General features: G+C 45.6%; 2 protein-coding genes across 3 annotated transcripts in view; both read right to left on the bottom strand.

Annotated features, from left to right (window-relative positions):
• The window catches only part of LOC142501715 (pancreatic triacylglycerol lipase-like), a 40,694-nt gene extending 32,577 nt beyond the window's left edge, over positions 1 to 8,117 (bottom strand). Inside the window, exon 1 of the mRNA XM_075611996.1 lies at positions 7,979 to 8,117. The gene's annotated coding sequence lies outside the window, so the exon portion shown is untranslated. The remainder of the gene's footprint in view (positions 1 to 7,978) is intronic.
• A 5,247-nt stretch (positions 8,118 to 13,364) lies between these two features.
• LOC142501714 (inactive pancreatic lipase-related protein 1-like) overlaps positions 13,365 to 21,133 on the bottom strand; it is a 36,629-nt gene continuing 28,860 nt past the window's right edge. The window contains exons 7-11 of one of the 2 annotated variants that reach the window (XM_075611994.1): positions 19,962 to 20,081; positions 18,563 to 18,682; positions 16,723 to 16,841; positions 13,590 to 13,721; positions 13,365 to 13,482 (exon numbers count right to left, since the gene is read on the bottom strand). In XM_075611994.1, the coding sequence (XP_075468109.1) occupies positions 13,611 to 13,721; positions 16,723 to 16,841; positions 18,563 to 18,682; positions 19,962 to 20,081 (470 nt within the window). In that variant the 3' untranslated portion in view covers positions 13,365 to 13,482; positions 13,590 to 13,610. The remainder of the gene's footprint in view (positions 13,483 to 13,589; positions 13,722 to 16,722; positions 16,842 to 18,562; positions 18,683 to 19,961; positions 20,082 to 21,133) is intronic. The other variant, XM_075611995.1, reaches the window with a different exon arrangement.

Below are 21,133 nucleotides of genomic sequence, written 5' to 3'. Positions count from 1 at the left end.
GCCTCCTTCTGTTACTTTGGGCAGTGCACTGCCTTATTTTCCTACTTGTTCCTGCCATCACCTGGGAGATTGCACGCATATGAACATTCTGAGATTGGATTCTCCAGGAGAAACTGAGTGAGTTCACTTTGTGGGTCGCTGTACCCCTTTTTTCTCTGATATATGGGACGTTGGTCTGTACTATTTACTTATGGTGCCGCTGGCATTAGGTACTAGTCTCCTAACCCTATTACAGTAGGTCTTCGTTATGCTATATGCTTACATTGAAGGAGTTTATCCTAAACCTCAGTTTATTATGCCTAACAGGACTTGTTTTTTCTGATGTACTGGCTTTCTACACAACCTCTCTTACCTGGCGCCCTGAACCCGGCCCCGCCTCCTCCTTACGGGCATGCGCACCAGCGCGCTCTCCAGCCCCAGCTCGGCCGGGTCTGCCCCAGGCTTCTTTCCCCTATCAGGGTTAACCCCTGGACCGCACCTCCGCTCCTCCCTTTCCCCTGATAGGTCCCTGCCAACTATTTAGTCTTGCCTCCCCATTCTCTCAGTGCTCTGCATAGCTACTGTACCTTGGTGCTGTCTGCTTCTGCTTGGCTCTCTTGTTGTTTCAATCCCTGTTCCTGTCCCTGGATTCTCTGCTGACCTCCCTGGATTTCGACCTTGGCTTTGGACTTTGACCACGCTGCTTTCTGGACCCTCGGATTTGGCTTTTGGACACTCTACCACGCTTACTTCTATACCCCTTGGACTCGGCATACGGACCCTCAACGACGCAGCTCTGTCCTCTCCATGACCTAGGCTTACGGACACTCTACCCCGCTCCCTTCTCTACTCCTGGACCATTGGCTTACGGACACTACCCTTCTATGCCGGATTGGGCAAGTACCGAACTACTTCTATTTTTGTTCCCTGGACAAGCTACACTACTACCACACTCCGGCCGCGCCCCCATTTACTGTTAGGTGTGTGGTATTTGTCCGTTCCACCTCAGTCCCGGGGTCTCGTCTGGTTTGTGGGCAGGCCGAGCGTTACATTATGCAGAGCCCATCAGACCCAGACCCCCCTGAGGTGGAAGACACCCTGACCACTATCTCCAAACATTTCACCTTTCTGGACAATCAGGTTACCGCCCTTAACCAACAGGTTGCCACTTCAACCTCTCAAATGCCCCAGGTTAACGCCTCCAGTTCCTCTATCCCTCCCACTGTTTCCCGAGAAGGAGCAGGCACTTCAGAGTTGCGGATCCCTACGCCTAGTAAATACGCTGGAGACCCGCTTGCATGCCGTGGGTTTTTAAACCAGTGCGAGATACAATTCGAATTGTCACCTTCTCTCTTCCCCATGGACCGAACCAAGGTAGCGAACATCTTCTCCCTCCTCACCGGGGACACTTTAGCCTGGGCTTCACCAATCTGGGAGCTAAGACCTGAACTCATTTACAGCTTTCCCAACTTTAAGAGACAGTTTCGTTTAGTTTTTGATACCCCTTGTTCCCCATCTCACAGGGTCGGAAATCTGTGGCACGATACGCTCTGGAATTCCGGACAATCGCGGCTGAGACGGATTGGAACGATGGTGCACTCTCCGTGGCCTTCTTGCAAGGGCTTCCGGAGTCCTTGAAGGACGAACTGGCGGCTCCCGAGAGGCCATCTTCTTTGGAGGCCCTGATCGCTTTATGCATCAGGGTGGATCAACGACTTCTGGAAAGGCGGGCCGAACGTCAACGTCCCCGTGCTGCTGTCTTTATGCCTTCTGTCTCCAGGTATCCTGCCACTGCCTTACTGGCATTGGATGCTCCGGAACCCATGCAACTGGGCAGCCATCAGCTTTCGTCTACAGAACGACTTCGTCAGAGAAATGAGGGCCTGTGCTTTATTGCGGATCTCCTGGACACATCTTGCCGCGATGTCCCTTGAGGCCGGAAAACGCTAGCACCCAGTGAGGTATGAGGGGATTTCACTGGGTACTATCTCTTCCTTCCCCTCTCCCGCACATGAGTTTCCCAAGCGCATCTTACTCCCTGTCCTCCTTAAGTACGTCAGTCTCCAAATCCCTGCCCTGGCCTTCCTCGATTCTGGATCTGGAGTGAATTTCATAAACCATGCTTTTGCCATTCAGAACAAAATCCCTCTCCAGGAGAAAGCCATTCCGGTCGGGTTGGAGGCTATCGATGGCCGACCTTTTCAGCCAGCCTTTATTTCCTTGGAGACATTTCCCATTGAACTTTCTATGAAGGACGGACACTTGGAATTCATTACCTTTGATGTCATCCATTCCCCTTCCATCCAACTCATTCTGGGCCTACCATGGTTACAACTCCACAACCCCATTATCGATTGGATTGCTAAATCCCCCATCCGTTGGAGATCTCTCCATGTGGAGTTGCTCCCTCCTTCCCCCACGATACTTCAGTAATTCCAAATCCGAGAAGCTTCCCCCCCATCGCCCTTTTAACTGCCCGATTGACTTGATTCCGGGAGCCCCTTTTCCTAAAGCCAGGTTGTATCCCCTATCTTTGCCCGAGACGGAGGCCATGGCAGAGTATCTCATGGAGAACCTTCAGAAAGGCTTTATCCGGAATTCCACCTCCCCCACCGGAGCAGGATTTTTTTTTTTGTGAAAAAAAAAGATGGGACGTTTCGTCTGTGCATCGATTTCTGCGGGCTAAATAAGATTACCATCAAGAATCGCTACCCATTGCCCCTGATCCCCGAGCTCTTCGATAGGTTGCAGGGCTCGACTATCTTTTCTACACTTGATTTATGGGGGGCCTATAACCTTATTCGCATCCGAAGTGGCGACGAGTGGAAGACCGCGTTCAACACGCGCAGTGGATGCTATGAGTACCTAGTGATGCCGTTTGGGTTGTGCAATGCCCCTGCAGTCTTCCAAGACTTTATGAATGAAGTTTTCCGTGATCTTTTGAACATATTTGTGATTATCTACTTGGATGATATCCTCATCTTTTCCAAGACCCTCGACGAATACATTCTCCATACCAAAATGGTGCCCTCGCGTCTACGGGCCAACAGGCTCTACGCCAAGATGGAGAAGTGTGTCTTTCATCAATCCTCAACCACTTTCCTAGGATACATTATCTCGGACCAGGGGTTCACCATGGATCCGGACAAGCTCAAACCCAACAACCCAACTCTTTGAAGGCGATCCAACGTTTCCTTGGCTTCGCAAACTATTATAGGAAATTCATTGCTGGTTTTTCTACTCTGGTAGCACCCATTACTGCCCTTACCAAAAAAGGGGCCGATCCTTCCTCTTGGTCGTCGGAGGCTAGTCATGCTTTTTAGTCTCTCAAAAGAACCTTTGTCTCGGCCCCCATTTTACGACACCCTGTCCCCATCCTCCCCTTTATCCTAGAAGGCGACACTTCTGCTGTGGGAGCCGGTGCGGTTCTCTCGCAAAGAACCTCCCCCGAAGATAAACTCCACCGTGCGGGTTTTTTTCCAAGAAATTTTCTCCGGCAGAGAAAAATTACGACATGGGGAATAGGGAGTTGTTGGCCATCAAGATGGCATTACAAGAATGGAGACATCTTCTAGAAGGAACCAAGGAACGCATCCTGATCCTCACGGCTCACAAAAATCTTTCTTACATTGAGGGTGCCCGTCGCCTGGGTCCCCGTCAGGCCCGTTGGACGTTGTTCTTCTCTAAGTTTAACGTCATCATCTCTTATATTCCTGGGAAAAAGAATATCAAGAAGGTAGAGATGTAGATGAAGCACAGCTGAGGAAACCCTTCTTACGGTATCCAGAGAGGAAAAAAAGCCAGGCCACTCCAAAATTGACAAAAAATGAGATAATTTATTGCAGGCTTGACATACAGTGAAAAAAGGGGAGTAAATGAACACACCTACGCGTTTCGTACAAAGAGTACTTTATCAAGGTGACACGGTAATACAAATGCTGCCTTATTTATACTTACCTGACTTGTACCTCGCGCTATCGGGTGTGACGTCATCAACCAGCGTCTGCATAGAGTCGCGGTGATGCAATGTACACAGCCATAGGCTGGTCAAGTCAGGTGGGGTAACACAGGTAAAGAGCCGCAGTGCTTCATCATTCCCTGTTTACCATGGACATTGTCCCTTATACTTATCATAGCTGTTTGGGTATACATTATAGTGTTCATCGTTGTGGACGTCAAGCAGACCCCACTAGTCACTATTCCCTTATAGCTTTGTTCTATTTCATTGGGGGCACTCCATCATTATTTGGACTATCAAATATGGAACTATAATGCTCTTATCTACTATATATGGAATTGGTTACAATTGTTGAGCACCACAGTTACTACGTTTTCCAAAAAGAATATCAAGGCTTTGTCTCGTCAGTTCGACACAGAGGAGAATTGGGACACTCCTCCAGATCTGCCAGCCATCCCGGGTTTAAGAAAACTATGGATCTGATCCGGCGGACTTTTTGGTGGCCCAATATGGTAAAGGACATTCGAAGTTTCACCTCCTCTTGCCCAGTCTACGCTCAAAATAAATCAGTCCATCAAAAGCCTTCTGGCCTACTCAGACCTCTCCCGGTTCCGGACCATCCTTAGAGTCACATTGCCATGGACTTCATCGTGGATCTTCCCCCTTCTAACGGTATGACTACAATACTAGTGGTCATCGACAGATTCTCCAAGCAAGCTCATTTTGTTCTCCTCAAGGGTTTACTCCATTCAAGTACTCTGGCTAATATCTTTGTAAAAGAGATTTTCCGTATTCATGGCGTTCCGCTGCCCATTGTCTCGGACCGTGGTACTCAATTTGTGTCAAAGTTTTGGCGCACGTTTTCTCAGAGGCTGGGCATTACTCTCCTTTTTTCCTCAGGCTATCGCCCCCAAACTAATGGGCAGACTGAACGCATGAACCAATCCCTCGAACAGTATTTGCGTTGTTTTTCTTCCGACTCTCAGGATAATTGGGCAGAATTACTTCCTTTTGCTGAATTTGCTATTAACTCTCTCAAGAATGAGTTCACTCAAGAATCACCGTTTTTTGTAAACTATGGATTTCACCCTACTCGCCTAGCTATGAATTCATCCATGTCTGAAGGGCCTGCAGCAGATGTTAGGGTGTCCATGTTACAGGAGTCATGGAGGAGGATTCAAACAGCTTTACAGGAATCTGTCCTAAGACAGAAGAGACAGGCAGATCGGCTTCGTCGGGAGGCTCATAAGTTTGTACCCGGAGAGAAGGTCTGGCTCTCTTCTAGAAATATCAAACTGAAGGCTCCAACACCTAAATTGTCTCCCAGGTTCCTGGGCCCCTTCTCCATCCTGAGACAAATCAACCCTGTGGCCTATCAACTCCTCTTGCCCCCTTCCATGAAGATTTCACCCGTCTTCCATGTCTCACTCTTAAAACCTTTCATCCAAGGCACACGATTTTCTCATCCTTCACTTCGACCTCCTCCCGCCATTGTACCAGGACAACAGGAATTCGAAATTCAGTCCATCATTGATTCTCGCATCTCCAGGGGCAAGCTCCAGTTTTTGGTCCACTGGAAAGGATACGGACCTCAGGATCGTTCTTGGGTCTCACACGCTGATCTCCACGCTCTGTCTCTACTCAAACGATTCCACCAAAAATTCCCCCACAAACCTTGGATGGATCGTCTGGAGTCCGACCCTCAAAGGGGGGGTACTGTAAGGTCCCGAGCTGCAGAAACTCCCGCTCTCGACGTCCGCTTACCTTTCTCTCCCGCTGCCCCAAATCTCTGGCGGCTGCTCTCTCTCTTCCGGGTCGCGCGCGTCATCCTTACAGGCACAAGCGGACCCAAGCCTATCTTACCTGTGCCCTGAACCCGGCCCGCCTCCTTCTTACGGGCATGCGCACCAGCGCGCTCTCCAGTCCCAGCTCGACCGGGTCTGCCCCCAGACTTCTTTCCCCTATCAGGGTTAACCCCTGAACCGCACCTCCGCTCCTCCCTTTCCCCTGATAGGTCCCTGCCCACTATTTAGTCTTGCCTCCCAATTCTCTCAGTGCTCTGCATAGCTACTGTACCTTGGTGCTGTCTGCTTCTGCTTGGCTCTCTTGTTGTTTCAGTCCCGGTTCCTGTCCCTGGATTCTCTGCTGACCTCCCTGGATTTCGACCTTGGCTTTGGACTTTGACCACGCTGCTTTCTGGACCCTCGGATTTGGCTTTTGGACACTCTACCATGCTTACTTCTATACCCCTTGGACTCAGCATACGGACCATCAATGACGCAGCTCTCTCCTCGACCTAGGCTTACGGACACTCTACCCCGCTCCCTTTTCTACTCCTGGACCATTGGCTTACGGACACTACCCTTCTACGCCGGATTGGGCAAGTACCGAACTACTTCTATTTTTTTCCCTGGACCAGCTACGCTACTACCACACTCCAGCCGCACCCCCGTTTACTGTTAGGTGTGTGGTATTTGTCTGTTCCACCTCAGTCCCGGGGTCTCGTTTGGTTTGTGGGCAGGCCGAGCGTTACAACCACAGTAGTAGTCAACTCTAGTCATCAAGAGCTACCAAGAGTTCAGGATCTCCTTGCTTCAGCACATGTGTTGCAGTCTAAGACTTAGCCACAGATTGAACAACCTGTGCTGAAGCAGAGATTTCCTGAAAACCTGACCTGTTGGTAGCTCTTGAGGACTGGAGTTGGCCACCCCTGCTCTACCCTTTGCGTGCCCTGGGAAGCAGGTTCTTAGCCGATCGATCACAGGAGAACAGATCAATCGATAGCTTAGATCATCGGTGCGCAAACTGGGGGCGCGCACGGAGATTGTCTGTGGGGGGGCGCGAGGTTTATAGAGGCCCCGAGCGCTTCTAGGAGGCACTTAAATTAAGTGCCGGGGAAGAGGCAAAGGCCTCTGTAAACTGCACTTACCTTTGCTCCGGAGATGCGTCACCATGGCCACATGAAGCCGGAGCCGAGGTAAGAGGGGGGGCGCGGGAAAAGGGGAACAGCCGAAAGGGGGGTGGGGGGGGGGGAAAGATTGCACTCCCCTGGCTTAGATCAGTGTTTTTCAGCACGAGTTCCTAGATCATCCCTAAAGGGTTCCCTGCAATTTTCAGGTCATTTAAAAATTGTACCAAATACAGAAGAATTTACAATGCATCTGATCTCAGACACGCTATTAGAGAGGGTCGGGGTTCCTTACAATGCATCTGACGTCAGACACGCTATTAGAGAGGGTTGGGGTTCCTTACAATGCATCTGATCTCAGACACGCTATTAGAGAGGGTCGGGGTTCCTTACAATGCATCAGATCTCTGATGCGCCATTAGAGAGGGTCGGGGTTCCTTACAATGCATCAGATCTCTGATGCGCCATTAGAGAGGGTTGGGGTTCCTCAGGATTTCACAATATAGTTATAGGATTCCTTAACGAAAAACAGGTTAAAAAAACATTGGCTTAGATAATTGCATTACAGTAAATGAAATTAACTGCTACATTTAGTAAAACAAAACAAAAAACAAGCAAGCGGAAAAGCTGCTTTACATGTTATTGCAATGCATATTGCCTTAATTCCCTCATCTGCGATGCGATCTCTAACCTAGTTGCAGCTGTTTCTGCGACTAAAAACAAGGCCAATTGTGCATGGTTTGCGACCTGATGCGACAGGTTTTCTATTAAAGAATATTTATCCCATGTTGTTGCAAACCAATATGTTTGCTAATGTGTAGACGCTGGAACGTACATAGAGCAGTTAAATCCCTATACCCTAATGTGATATACAACTAAAACCTGTATACAATAGAGAAAAGCATGTCTGTTGCAAGATCGCAGCCCCATCAGGTATATTTTAAGTTTGAAATACAATGTTTTATTACTATAACTCTATTCCACATAAATTAAACATTTAAAATATGTAATGTCACGGGAGCCCAGGACTAATAGCAGGGATCAATATCTCCAGACAGGAACACAGGAGTTTATAAAATTAATTTATTGGAAAAAATATCCACAACTGACAAACAGAAAACACACATACTTACAATTGCGGAATCTGGGGATAACCTTCAGGGACCTTCCGTCAGAGATTTCCCTGTTCTGCTTCCTGCACAGTGAATGGTTTTCAGCCCTGGGACCAGCACTGGAGCTCGAGCTAAATCTTGAGTTAGCTAGGGGTCTCCCTCCCCACATGTTTATACCCTTAACCCAGCAAATTGCAACATTCAGGGCCAGTTGCTGCCTACGTGCCCAGGCCCTGATTGGTGGGTAGAACTGCAACATTATATTCACAACATAAACTGTTGCGGGAGAAGGTCACAGACAACTTGTTTTTGGTTATTTGTTTCTTTGAGAAGGTAAGTAGGAATTTAGACCAGGGTAATGCAGTTGATGTGGTCAACATAGATTTTGCAAAGGCTCTTGATACGGTTCCACACGAGGTTGGTGCACAAAATAAAGCAAATTGGACTCAGTACAAATATTTGCACCCGGATTGAAAAGTGGTTGAAGGATAAACAACATAGTCATAAATGGAACCTTTTCAGGTTGGGCTATAGTTGTGAGTGGAGTACCTCAAGGATCGGTACTGGGACTCCTGCTTTTTAGCTTGTTTATAAATGACCTTGAGGTTGGCATAGAGAGCAAAGTCTCCATCTTTACTGATGACACTAAGGTGCCTATTCACAAAGTGGTGATAAAATCAGTGCATTCTCGGGCGACATTGCATTGATTCAACGCGTACTAAGACATGAGGGCAAAAATGGTATTCACTAAGAATGAAGGCAATTTTTTTTTAAGGGCCGATAGAAAAAAAGCACGATCGCCCGACCAGTTTTTTTCATAAGTGCTATCGCGCTATAAAACCTAGTGAAGTGAACTGATAGAAAACACTGTAGCCTGGAAGAGCTGGGTCTCCATTCATGGCTCTTACAGGCGATCGTGCAATAAAAAAAATGATTTTGATAATATTTTGTGGGAGCAGGGGTCTCCTGAGCTGAACCGCATTGATTTCAGCCTCGGGGACCCCCTACTTCCCGAAATACAGGCCACATTATGAGGTGCCGGTATCCCCTGTGCTTTTAAATCTCCCTCGTCACGTGACCGTGGGATTTAAATCCTTCACTGGGATGCCGGCACCCCATAACGGGGCCTGTATCTCGGGAAGTAGGGGGTCCCCGAGGATGAAATCAACATGGTTCACCTCAGAAGTCCCCCTGCTCCTGTACACTAATCTCAAAACAAATAAAGTTAAAATAAAATTGTAACCGTAGCGGCTATCCGATATGGTAATGAAGCTGCTTTAATTAAATTTTTAATAATAATGTGCGGGAGCAGGGGGTCTCCTGAGCTGAACCGCATTGATTTCAGCCTCGTGGACACCCTGGTTCCCAAGTTACAGACCCTGGAATGGGGTGCCGGTATTTCCTCCATTATTTAAATCCCTCAGTCATGTGACGTGGCCGTTTTAAAAATGGTGGTGAGATCGGCACCCGATGCCCCATACCAGGGCCTGTAACTCGGGAAGCAGAGGGTCCCACAGGCAGAAATCAAAGTGGTTCAGCTCAGGAGACCCCTGCTCTCGCACGATATTAGTAAAAATAACATTAAAGCAGCTTTCTTACCTTAGCGGCTAGCCGCTTAGGCAATGAAGGTGATAAGGCACAATAAAAGGTTTATTGGGGCAGAGAGGATGAGTGAAGGGGGTACTTGGGCCTTCACTCACCCCCTTTGCCCCAAATCAACATCACAATATCTACTACCCACCAATACACAACCCACCCCCTGTACCCCACATAAAAGCATTTTTTATGCACAGGATCGATACCAGAGGCCGGTGGGGGTCCTTGGGTGGTCTCCACGGGTGTCCTTGGTTTGTCGCAGCAGGTGTCCGGGGGCCCAACGGGTGTCCGCAGGCATCCGGGGGCCTACGGTATCAATCCTGTGAATAATCGTGTATTTGCCCATTTTAAATAAAACATATACGAGCAGCATAAAGTAAATAAAACTTGCAATTACCCCTGCCAGCCTGCCAGGATGAAGGCCGTCCTCATCCTCATAACGGTCCATGTCCTTCATTGGCAGCAACGATGGGTAGAGGGGGAGGGTGGGTTAACCATTTAATTACTATAGCGGATACTAACCGCAAAGGTGATTAGGGGTTTTGGGCCATTAGTTTTGTATTTTTTTATTGTACTGTTGCTGCCCACGGAGATCAAGGACAGTGATGAGGGCAGCCTTCATCATGGCAGGGGTAAGTGCAAGTTTTACCTCTGCGGAGACCACCTGAGGACCCCCGGACACCCATGCAAAAAATTCTAGATCACTGTCCAATGACTTCAAGCTCCAGCTACAAGGTCCCCCTCATTAAATGGTGCGTAGGGAGCTCGCCTCAAGCATAAGTGGAAAAAGGGTTGGTCCAAAATGTAACCTTTCTTGGAATGTTTCTCAGTAGTGTGGGCTGTGGAATTGTGGGGGGTGTTATTATTAAATAAAAGATTTGTGTTCAGGCCTGATAACATGTGAGCAGTGGAGGCAGTGAACGGGTTGATGGCCAGCTCTCCCCCGATTTTGCATTTGCTGAGAAGTTTAGTGCTCCTTTGTGTATCGGATAATATTTATTTTAGGGCTTAGCATGTTCCAGAGCTGAAAAATATCATAACTGAAAAACTGTCTCGTTCCAAGGTGGGGTTGTTTTGGAAGCTGGAAGAGGTGGAGGGATCATTGATGGAGCTTGGGTTGGGAGTAGTGGTGGATGCGATAAGGAAGTCTTTGGCAACCAGCGACTTGGGCATCATACGGGGGGCCTTGGAGAGTGGTGGGAATTGATAGAAGCCTTTGGAGCTCTGCAGATGTATAAAAAGCAAGATGGGGGCATGGTGGTATATTAATGGGGGCTGGTGGAGTATGATATGGCCCCTAGCTCCATGGAAAGGAAATTGGCAGGTATTTCCTTTTTCTTTAAATTGTACGAGGTAAGGGATGTGTTGGGATGGAGAAGGATAACGCCTTCTGAGGACAGAAGACAGACAGTATCGCTGGGCCTCGCTGGAACAACTTTACAAGACACTGACAGCAATGTGTTTTTCAAATTGAGGTGTTTTTTTAGGGCCTCTTTTGTGTTGGCATTTTTCAGGGCACTGAAGGTTGAGGAGTTAGTTTCCACTTCAAGGTTTTGGCCCGTGGGTTTATGGTGGAATTGAAGGGGTGGTGGATCAAGCAGCAATGAGGTTTTTTGTTAGAAGATTCCAAACAGATCAGAAGGGAAAAGGAGTGTTGGTTTCACTAGAGGTACTAGGTCAGGAGAATATCTGCCCCGTAAGCATAATGGGGGGTGGGGTGGGCAGATGAGTGGCGTAATCAGGTTCCATTTTTTATTCATTGTGATGGGGCCCTTCTTACGTGGTTTCAGTTCACCAGGGCTTTTAGAAGTACTTTGCAGAACAGTTTGGCATCCGTCCAGCTGAGTTCGCGTCGCACTCTTTTAGAATAGGTGCGGCTACAGAGGCGACTAGATTTATGTTAGGAGGATACCAGGAGAATGGTAGTTGGAAATCGCAGTGTTTTAAGAACTATGTTCGTCTAGGCTGGGAGGTGTGTTAAAATCCTGAAACATGTTTATTCCTTCATTTAGGTTGTTTCCCTCGCTGAGGTGGGGTATGCAGTGATTCTTACAACCATATGGCCAAGAAGAGGGTAGCTCATAGGCCTTATGGAAAGTAGCTGTGGATATCAGGGTCTATGACTGAGGTATCATGGTTTGGGTTGCAGGGTATACGTTGGGCTCAGACTCTTCTGGATCTTTTAAGGATGAGCAGGCACCAGGCTTTGTTAATATTACATGTTGGCGGAAATTACCTAGCTACTGTAGGGTTCGGACGATTGACTTGTTTTTCCAATAAAGAGGGATACAGTCCAGATTTATATAGCCTTCAGTTCTCAGGTGGTTGTGTGGCCCGAAGTGGTGACAAGGCAGGAATGGCAGGGAGCCAAATATGACAGGGCTGTAGAGAGAGGTAGGAGGAATTTGAATAAAGGGGTGGCCAATTTTGTTGGGAGTCTGGGGGCATCTCTCTCAGGCATAGGAATCTGGATGGGCAATTGTCAAGTTTGTATAGGGTGGATTGGGTTCTTCTATCTGACATAGCCCTAGACATCTTTAATATGTGCCTCAAAAAATGGTTGGACAGTGCTCTGGATTTTGTGGGGGACCAAGCAAATTTTAGGGGTTAAAATTGCCCGGCTTCTGGCAATAGGATGGTGTTCAGATTGCACATGGTAAGGTTGGATCAGCGATCCAGTGGAGATAAGGTGGGGAAGTCTTGCTGGTCTCTGGTTATGGTGCCTGGTCTGGTAATGTCCTTCCAATTTGTCCAGTGGTATTTTATAGATCTCCTGCTGGACTGATTACGGATGGTGGGTTTGGGCGTCTTCCTGATGCAGGTGGTTTAAAATAATCATGGATGTGTGCAATCTGAAGCTGCTGGTATTGGGGGATGTTATTTTACTAAAACCTGTGGACATTTTACCCCAACCTGGAGTCTGTGTTTAATTGGCTTGGGTATTGGGGACCAGGGGTAACTGTAGCTGTCCTAACGTCAAGTGCAAAACTAGTCTCCTGATATGGGAAATTACATTTCTGCAACAAAGCAGATAACGCCACCTGCCTCTTGTGTAACTGCTGACCTTCTCTTAAACTATTTGCCGATTGACTTCTTTTAATATGGAGATTGCAGTACATCATGAAAGATACATTTGGGGATCCCCTTTAAGCAGTGAAAGAGTAAACCAGATTAAAGCACTGCAGAACCCATTTACACTCTGGTTCTTCAAACAAGTTCAAATATCTCAAACATCCCATGTTCAAACGGAAGATACAAAGATATAACATTTTAAGCCAGGGGTTCTTAACTCCAGTCCTCAAGAACCCCCAACAGGTCAGTTTTTAAGGATACCCCTGCTTCAACACAGTTGTCTCAATCAGTGGCTCAGTCAAAGAGTGAGTCACTGTGAGCCACCTGTGCTGAAGCAGGGATATCCTGAGAACCTGACCTGTTGGGGGGTCTTGAGGACTGCAGTTTAGAACCCATGTGTTAAGCAGTGGGCATGAGAATGTCATGTCTTCATTACAGATTTTCTATTAATTAATTCTAACAAGCATAGTTGATCTGTGATATTGGTTCTCTGAGAAGAGACTTTCATGTAACTTTTTCAATACCACCTTTATCAACATTAAAAAACTCAAAGGCAATAGCAAGAATTCATATGCGTCTCCAACCTCTTGATTCTTGAAAGGAAGTGAGAAGAAATAGCCTCAGCATTGCAGGGAATTGTGCACATGTGTGATATCCTGCCAACTTAATATTGTTAATACTGCAAGTAATTAAGATAAAAGAAACATCACTGAAACATTTTCTACAACAGAAACAGACATACACCCACCAATAGCCTTTATTTATGCATTAAATACAGCCAGTTTCTGCAGATTTTATGCTAAACTCTGGTCTTTGCATTTATTTCATTGAAGTTTTTTGGCCACAAGTGTCTTTACCTGGAAAGAAAAACAGATTTGACAACAAGATTAAAAAAGAATAGGGATTTTGTTTTTAAAAAGAAAATCTTTTGCTATCACAAGAAAATATAAACTGCGTGGCTTACCGGGTGTGCGTCAGTGTTGTACTATGGTGTGTTTAGATAAAACACTTGGCTGGCGGATGTTACTCCCCGGTAGGTATCAGCGAAGTGACCCATCTTAGGACATCCGGCACTGGGGCACGTTTCGCAGCCACCCTATGAGTAACACATTTAATGACATTACGGTGAGAAACAAGGTCTACCATGTATAGCAAATCACTTTGCGCACCATGTACCTTTTTATACACTCCTTTTGACAATATACTGCACCGACACACTTTATTCGAGCAAATACCCGGTATGTACCTGGCAGATACCTGGAATGCGCCACTCCTAACCTCTGACAAGCCCCGTTGCATTTGCCTTCCCAGCCTGGGTTCATGCCTGGCTGATGGGCGGCTGATCTGTTAAATGATAATGATTAGGATTTAATAGGCTGCAATGCTTCGCGTGTCTACCAGATGGCATAAATTCATGAATTGTAATGCAGTATATATATATATACTGTGCAGTATTGCAGCCAGCGGGAATAAAATGCTTCAATCCCTGCTTGGAAAATAACTCAATGTACTCGGGCAGAAAACAGTCACAAACCTCAATACACCCGGGTATATCCGAATTCGTGGGACTAGCCAAGCTCGAATAAAGTGTGTCGCCAGTGTATATACTGTATATATAAAAACGGAAATAGCCGTCTTAGTCCAGCTGCAATAGTGCAGAATAAATGTGTTCTTCAGTATTGGGTGACACCTTTTTTTTTTTTTTTTGGACTAACAATTTATGTCATAGGACAAGCTTTCAAGAGTTCTCCTCTCTTCCTCAGGTCGGCAATACTGATTAACAAAGGAATATGGCTAAGACAGTGTAAGGGAGAGCAGGAAGGAAAGAAAAAAACCCTAGATATGTACTGTAGATAAGCCATGAAAGGGTGACAAGGAACAGCATGGAGGTGGGGGTAAGAAGGTGCGGATAAGAAGAGAGACAGGCAGGATGCTACAAACAATTCTGATAGTGTGTGAGAAGCCCCATATCTGCATCAAGTCCTTTTGTTTTGGTGTCAAAGAGTGTTATCATTCTGAGTTACATAGTTACATTTGTTTCTCACATCCTAACTAGTTACATAGTTCAAATGTTTTCCGTTCTTGGGTGCATTTGAACATTCCATTGAGGATTTTGATTTTTAAATCATTTATTGAATGATCTGGTTGTGAGAAATGATGTCCCACGGGTGAGCAGTATCTTCCTTCATCGTAGTGGAGTATAAAGTGTATGTGCACTATATATACAGGATATGTGGTGGGTTTTGGGGTTTCTTGAGCTTGCTGGGGTTTTGTGTGTGTATTAACCTTTTTATACAGCAATGCATTGTATGCTTCTCCAGCATCAAATAATCATGGAGATAACCAAGTACCTAAGATAACATGTAACACAGGATTGAAAAAATGCAGAAGCAACATACAGTGAAAGATTAATGTCCTTATTCAGTAAGCTGGAATGGAACTATACTCTTCTCCAGCACTTCACAGCACACACCCCCCACAACCTTAACAGATCCAGCTGTGCAGCTGGATCATAATCCATCCTCAGTTATACTCCGTCCCACACAACACTGAGCAGCCACTTTACTTTTTGTTTCAACATTGCCCCTTATTCCCTCAAGATTGTAAGCTCTCAGGATCAGGACCCTTCTGTATCTGTTTGCGCTTGTTTGTCATATTTGTATGTCATTGATGTCACTCTGTACCCCCCAGTGTGCTGCGCTGCGGAGTATGTTGGCGCTTTACAAATGAACAATAATAATACTTAATATATATGCATGTATATATTTATTTATATAGTGCCAAAAGTGGACTCAGCGCTTCACAAAGAATACAGTACAGGGAATTATAATAATACAATAAGCTCAGCAAAATCAGACAAAAGGAAAGGAAATCCCTGCCCGGAAGAGCTTACAATTTGGGTGGTATGATGGAGCCATGAGTGCAGGCTATTGGGATGCTTGATTTGTGGGGTGAGTTTTAAGGTTAGTCAGTATTAAATTGAATAGGTTAACACCATTATCAGGGGAAGAGATGATAGGGAGGTGTGGTTGAGAGCAGGTGTGTTTATGTCTGGGTTCAGGATTAGGAGAGATCCCCAGAAGCAGGAAGGAATAAATGGAGGGTGTGAATAGAGGATGTGTGTGGGTGCTTTTTATTGGGGGGTAAAGAAGTTGTTGGGAGAGAGGTGGAGGTGTATAAATAATGGTGCAGTGCATGGGCACATGCATAGGTGAGGGGGGGAGAGATAAAGAAATGTGGATAGGAGGGAAGTTGGGTAGTTGGAGAGAACAGAAATGTTTACAAAGGAGTGAGGAAACAGTAAACAGAAAAAGGAATATGGAGGGCATATTGAGATTCAGTATTGGAGGATAGGATGAGTACAAATAATCACACCGTTTAGAAAGTCAAGTTCTCACAGTTGAAAAGTTGATGTTGTAATGCAGAGTCCAGATTGTCTTGTCGTCTTTACCTCCAATTTCAACTCCAAAATTAACTCCACAGATTCTTTATATGTGACATTTTTGATGTTACACAGCCAATATGTGCCTAAAAGCATATCTAAGAGGTGGCACAGACAATTAAGAGACAGAGGTGAAAAGAACAGGGAGAAGATCTGATGAGAAGAGGCGGGTTGGGTGAGATCCCACGGATGAAAAGAGGCGGGTTGAGTGAGATCCCATAGATGAGAAGAGGCGGGTTGGGGTAGACCACTCAAATGAGAAGAGGCGGGTTAGGGGAGACCCCACAAATGAGAAGAGGCAGTTTGGGGGAGACCCAAAATATGAGAAGAGGTGGTTTGGGTCAGATACCACGGATGAGAAGAGGCGAGTTTGGGGAGTTCCCACAGATGAGAAGAGGCAAGTTTGGGGAGTTCCCTCAGATAAGAAGAGGAAGGTTATGGGAGATGCCACAGATGAGAAGAGGCGGATTGGGTAAGATCCCACGGATGAGACCGCTGGCTTATTAAGGTTTTAACAATTTGATCATTTATTTGCACCACATGCTTTTACATTTCTGCAACAATAAATAGCTAATTAACTCATTAAATAGACATTGTTGTAATACAGTAGTAGCTGGTTCAATGAACATGAAATCCCCATTAGGGAGACACTTACTAATTGATAGGTGCTGTAGTTTGAACAGGGGTAGCTTGTGAATATGCAGCTGCTGAAAATGCTGTCCGTATAATATTTGATTGCCTGCACATGGTTACAAGCAGCAATTTTAATGACTCCTGGAAAATAAACAACACCCATGATTAATGGCTTTCTCTTCATTTTCCAATGACAACATGCATAGCTCTTTTTCTTAACTCGGCAGTGAAAATGGCAACCTGCCCGTAGTCCCATCTGCACCCTGGCAAGACTCAACTAGATTAGTGCTGGGTAAAGATTATTTTCATTATGCAATTTCTACTATGCAATTTTTATTATGCAATCTCTTCTTACAAAGTTGAAATCCACCATCCGGTTACCATAAATACTAAGGGCTAATAACGGCAACACTTATAAAGACATAAAATAGTCATTTTTACTCCGTTTTAATTTTAATCAGAAACAGGTGATCAACCAATTAACTAAAGGGGGATACCTATATATACAGCACACAATGAGCATCCGGCAGGAACCTGACGAAGCTTATTGCGAAACATGTTGTTCCCTGCCGGAGCTCATTGAGAGAGGGACCCAGCACACTACAGGACATCCGGTGCAGATCCCCTCTTCCGGTTCCGCTGCCGGACGCGCCAGTGGGAACAAGAACGGAGGAGGAGACCGTGCAGGAGTGTACCGAGCGGCTGAGGCTGGGCCATTTTATTTGACTTCACGTACCTTTTTTATTGTTGTTAACCCTTGTTGGCATACACTCCTTTTGGTCATCTGGGAAACGGGGAGAGGAGACACACACACACTACACCCATCGGGGGATAATTCTGCTGAGACAACCCAGACACCATCCATACAGGACATCACCCTCTGAGGACAAGGACTCACATCAGGCCGTGTGAGTTTTATGTATATTGAGACTCCAGCATATGAGTCTGTAATAAATCCACTACAGTCAGCGTTGAGGGAGAGACACCACACAAGCCCGTGTGAGTCACTGAATCCATAATTTTATGTATTCTTTGATTAGTTAAAGTGGAAAACCAATTATCAACCCCTCCAGCATTATCCTCCTCCTTGCTTCCACCCCCTGCCCTTACCTCCCTCCCCCTTCCCCCCCCTCTTCCCCCATCCCCCACATGTGTATCTAATACACTGAGATTTTAATTCTTTTTTATCCATATCCTTTTATTTCATTCGGTTCCATCGACATCGGGAGGCCCATGAGGTTTGCGCTGACTATCTTCACACTACAACTGCCACGCTAAGAAGGAGACGGGATTCCCTTCTCCGAAGTCAAGCAGCAACCAGGAAATCATCAAAAAAGGGCCAGTATATATTTTTATATACTCTTTTACACTTTGTACACAATCACATATCTATATTCCAATTTATTTGAATAGCTTAGGCGTTGCAGCACTTTCTCCGCCACAAATCCTAGGGAGCGCCCCAGTTCAAACAACCTCCAAGACTCAACTAGAAACAGAGGCCAGTTGTTGGATACTGATAAGTATCAGTATTTGACCAATGTACAGTAAATGTGAACTTTTTTAAAATAATAATTTGAAATGAAGGGCCAAAAAAAGAAAGTGAAAACCTACTTTTTTTCTATAGTTTGCAACAATACTAAAGTGAATCACTATAGTAACAGTGCTACGTTTCCAGGAGTTCCCTGTGATATCAACAGATAAATGATCGACGTATCATAGGATGCTGAGCGCACTTCATGAAAGGAGGAACATGAGGCTTTGAAGAGATCCCATTTCTTCAGGAAAGACGATATATGTTAGCCAAGCTTAAGTCAGCAACGAACTTAAAGCTATATTAGCCCCTATAAGAATCATATATTTACCAGTCGTAATATCTTCAATATTCGCATTCGGAATTTCTTTTTTCTCTGGACATCCTGGCATCGTAACGCCTCCGTTTGGAAAGAAATCCAGATGACCGCTGAGCTGGCTCATTCCAAATCCTGAAATAGAAATGTTTTATGTTGCAATAAGAAGAAGTTATACTTTAGTACAAAGTTATATATTGTAGTGGAATATTTAAAGCCTTTTCTATATATCATTTTTGGGTATGTAAATTTTCTACTATAATGGAAGAAAATAAAAGCGCTATTAGAAGTAATCTACAATGGTATGGGTGGGACCTAAATGCAATTAACTGGGGTGATTTCTGCTGCTTAGGTGAATGGTAGGGAAATCTCAGTTCCCTACAACAAATAGTGATAAGACAATAGCATACACCGTAGCGCATGAAATGGTATTATTAATGAGAGCCTCAGTTCCCCAGAAGCAACAACAATCGCATAATCCCATTTACTGCTTTCCCAACACGAACTCCTTCACACATTACCAGCTCTCACAGCTCTACCTCCCCACACTCCCACTAACTGCTTCCCCAACACCAACTCCCTCACACATTACCTGCTCTCACAGCTCTACCTCCCCATAATCCAACTTACTGCTTCCCCAACACCAACTCCCTCACACATTACCTGCTCTCATAGCTCTACCTCCCCACACTCCCACTTACTGCTTCCCCAACACCAACTCCCTCATACATTACCTGCTCTCACAGCTCTACCTCCCCACACTCCCACTTACTGCTTCCCCAACACCAACTCCTTCACACATTACCTGCTCTCACAGCTCTACCTCTGCACACTCCCACTTACTGCTTCCTCAACCCCAACTCCCTCTCACATTACCTGCTCTCACAGCTCTACCTCTGCACACTCCCACTTACTGCTTCCCCAACACCAACTCCTTCACACATTACCTGCTCTCACAGCTCTACCTCTGCACACTCCCACTTACTGCTTCCCCAACACCAACTCCTTCACACATTACCTGCTCTCACAGCTCTACCTCTGCACAATCCCATTTACTGCTCTTCCAACCCCCACACACATTACCTGTTCTAACAGCTCTATCTCCACATACTCCCACTTACTGCTTCCCCAACACCAACACCTTCAAATAACAAACAGCTATCCGAAATTGCTTCTTATGCCCTGTATCTTATGTTTCCACTTACCTTTCTTTATAGCTTGAAGGCCCATTGGAGCAGGGCCCTCTTTGCCTTCTGTAACAATGTATGTTAATGTTTAATATTTTATTGTTTTCATCCTCAAACCCTATTGTACTGCTCTATGGAATATGTTGGTGTTATAAATAAATAATAATAATAATAGGATACATTTTCTGCAACAGGATAATAGTTCTGCACTAAAAAAACATACACACCCAAACTAGGAATCAGAGGACCAGAGTCAGTGTGGATGACGTCTACAAGACCAGCATCGGACAAGTCCAGTCTGACTTTAATAGGTGTGTTTTGGAAGTAAAGTTCAGCTGGATCAAGACCTTATGATTAAAAATTAAAAGAGGCATTAATTAAACAGACAAGTCTATTCTGGTGTCCAGGAAAGAGAATACTGTTTTCAAATCAATATTCTGTGTGTCAGTCTAGCCTTACATCACAATCATATAAACATACCGATGGAAGGATTTGGGCGACTGACCCTTTAAGAAATTCCATTCAGCAGAAATCTTTCTTCCTATTTCAGTTTCTGGACTATACTTTTATTTTTGCACACGGGCACTGTCTTGGGCAGATGGTGTCATTTATTTTCTCTCCAAAGACAACCCACTATATTAACATACACATTCTTTATTCACGATACTATTTAAAATTAGGAGATGCAATTTCTATCCTCTTATCAGACTTTAGCATGTCATAGATGTATTACTCTATCCAATCACAAGTTACAAAATGTATGCCACGCCCTGGAGACTATACCTGCTCTGAATTCTCTTTGTCTCTCCATGTGAGCATATCCTTTGGTATGGCTTGCATCTTACTATTAGTAAAATCCAGCTGAAGAATTATTCCATTGTTTGAGGTTCAACGTATTCCTAACATATTCTTTAACACTGATTTATAAATGGTATTCAGTATGTCAGTGATTTACGTTTCCTGTATTAAATGTAAAAAATATATATATATTTACAGTATACTGCTGCAGCCAGCGTGAGTCTAACATTTGCCCGTAATTGACCGGGGCTTTTTTCGGCTGGCGCCAAATTTGGCCGCGCGCCAGCCGCATCTTCCCCTCCCCGCGTGCAAAATTAGGATGCTGTTCCCCTTCCGACTCCCTGGCTGCTCCTCTGCTTCGCGCAGCTTTGCGCAGCTTCCCCTTACCCCTGCTTCCTCTGCAGCCTACGGGGATGCCGGGGAACCCTGGCACGTGTGACCGGCGCCACAGTGACGCGCGGCACGGGCCAGGGAAAACCAAAACAAGCCACCGTCTGCCCGCACAATGCCCCCACATCGCGGTGGCGGCCGCTGAAGACTCCGCTCGGCCGCCACTGTATGCATTTTAAATGTATTTCTTAAGCAGAAATGTTCAGGCCAA

Source organism: Ascaphus truei, chromosome 8 (genome assembly GCF_040206685.1).
Source record: "Ascaphus truei isolate aAscTru1 chromosome 8, aAscTru1.hap1, whole genome shotgun sequence".
Classification (NCBI taxonomy): domain Eukaryota; kingdom Metazoa; phylum Chordata; class Amphibia; order Anura; family Ascaphidae; genus Ascaphus; species Ascaphus truei.
This window is presented reverse-complemented; position numbering and strand designations above follow the sequence as displayed.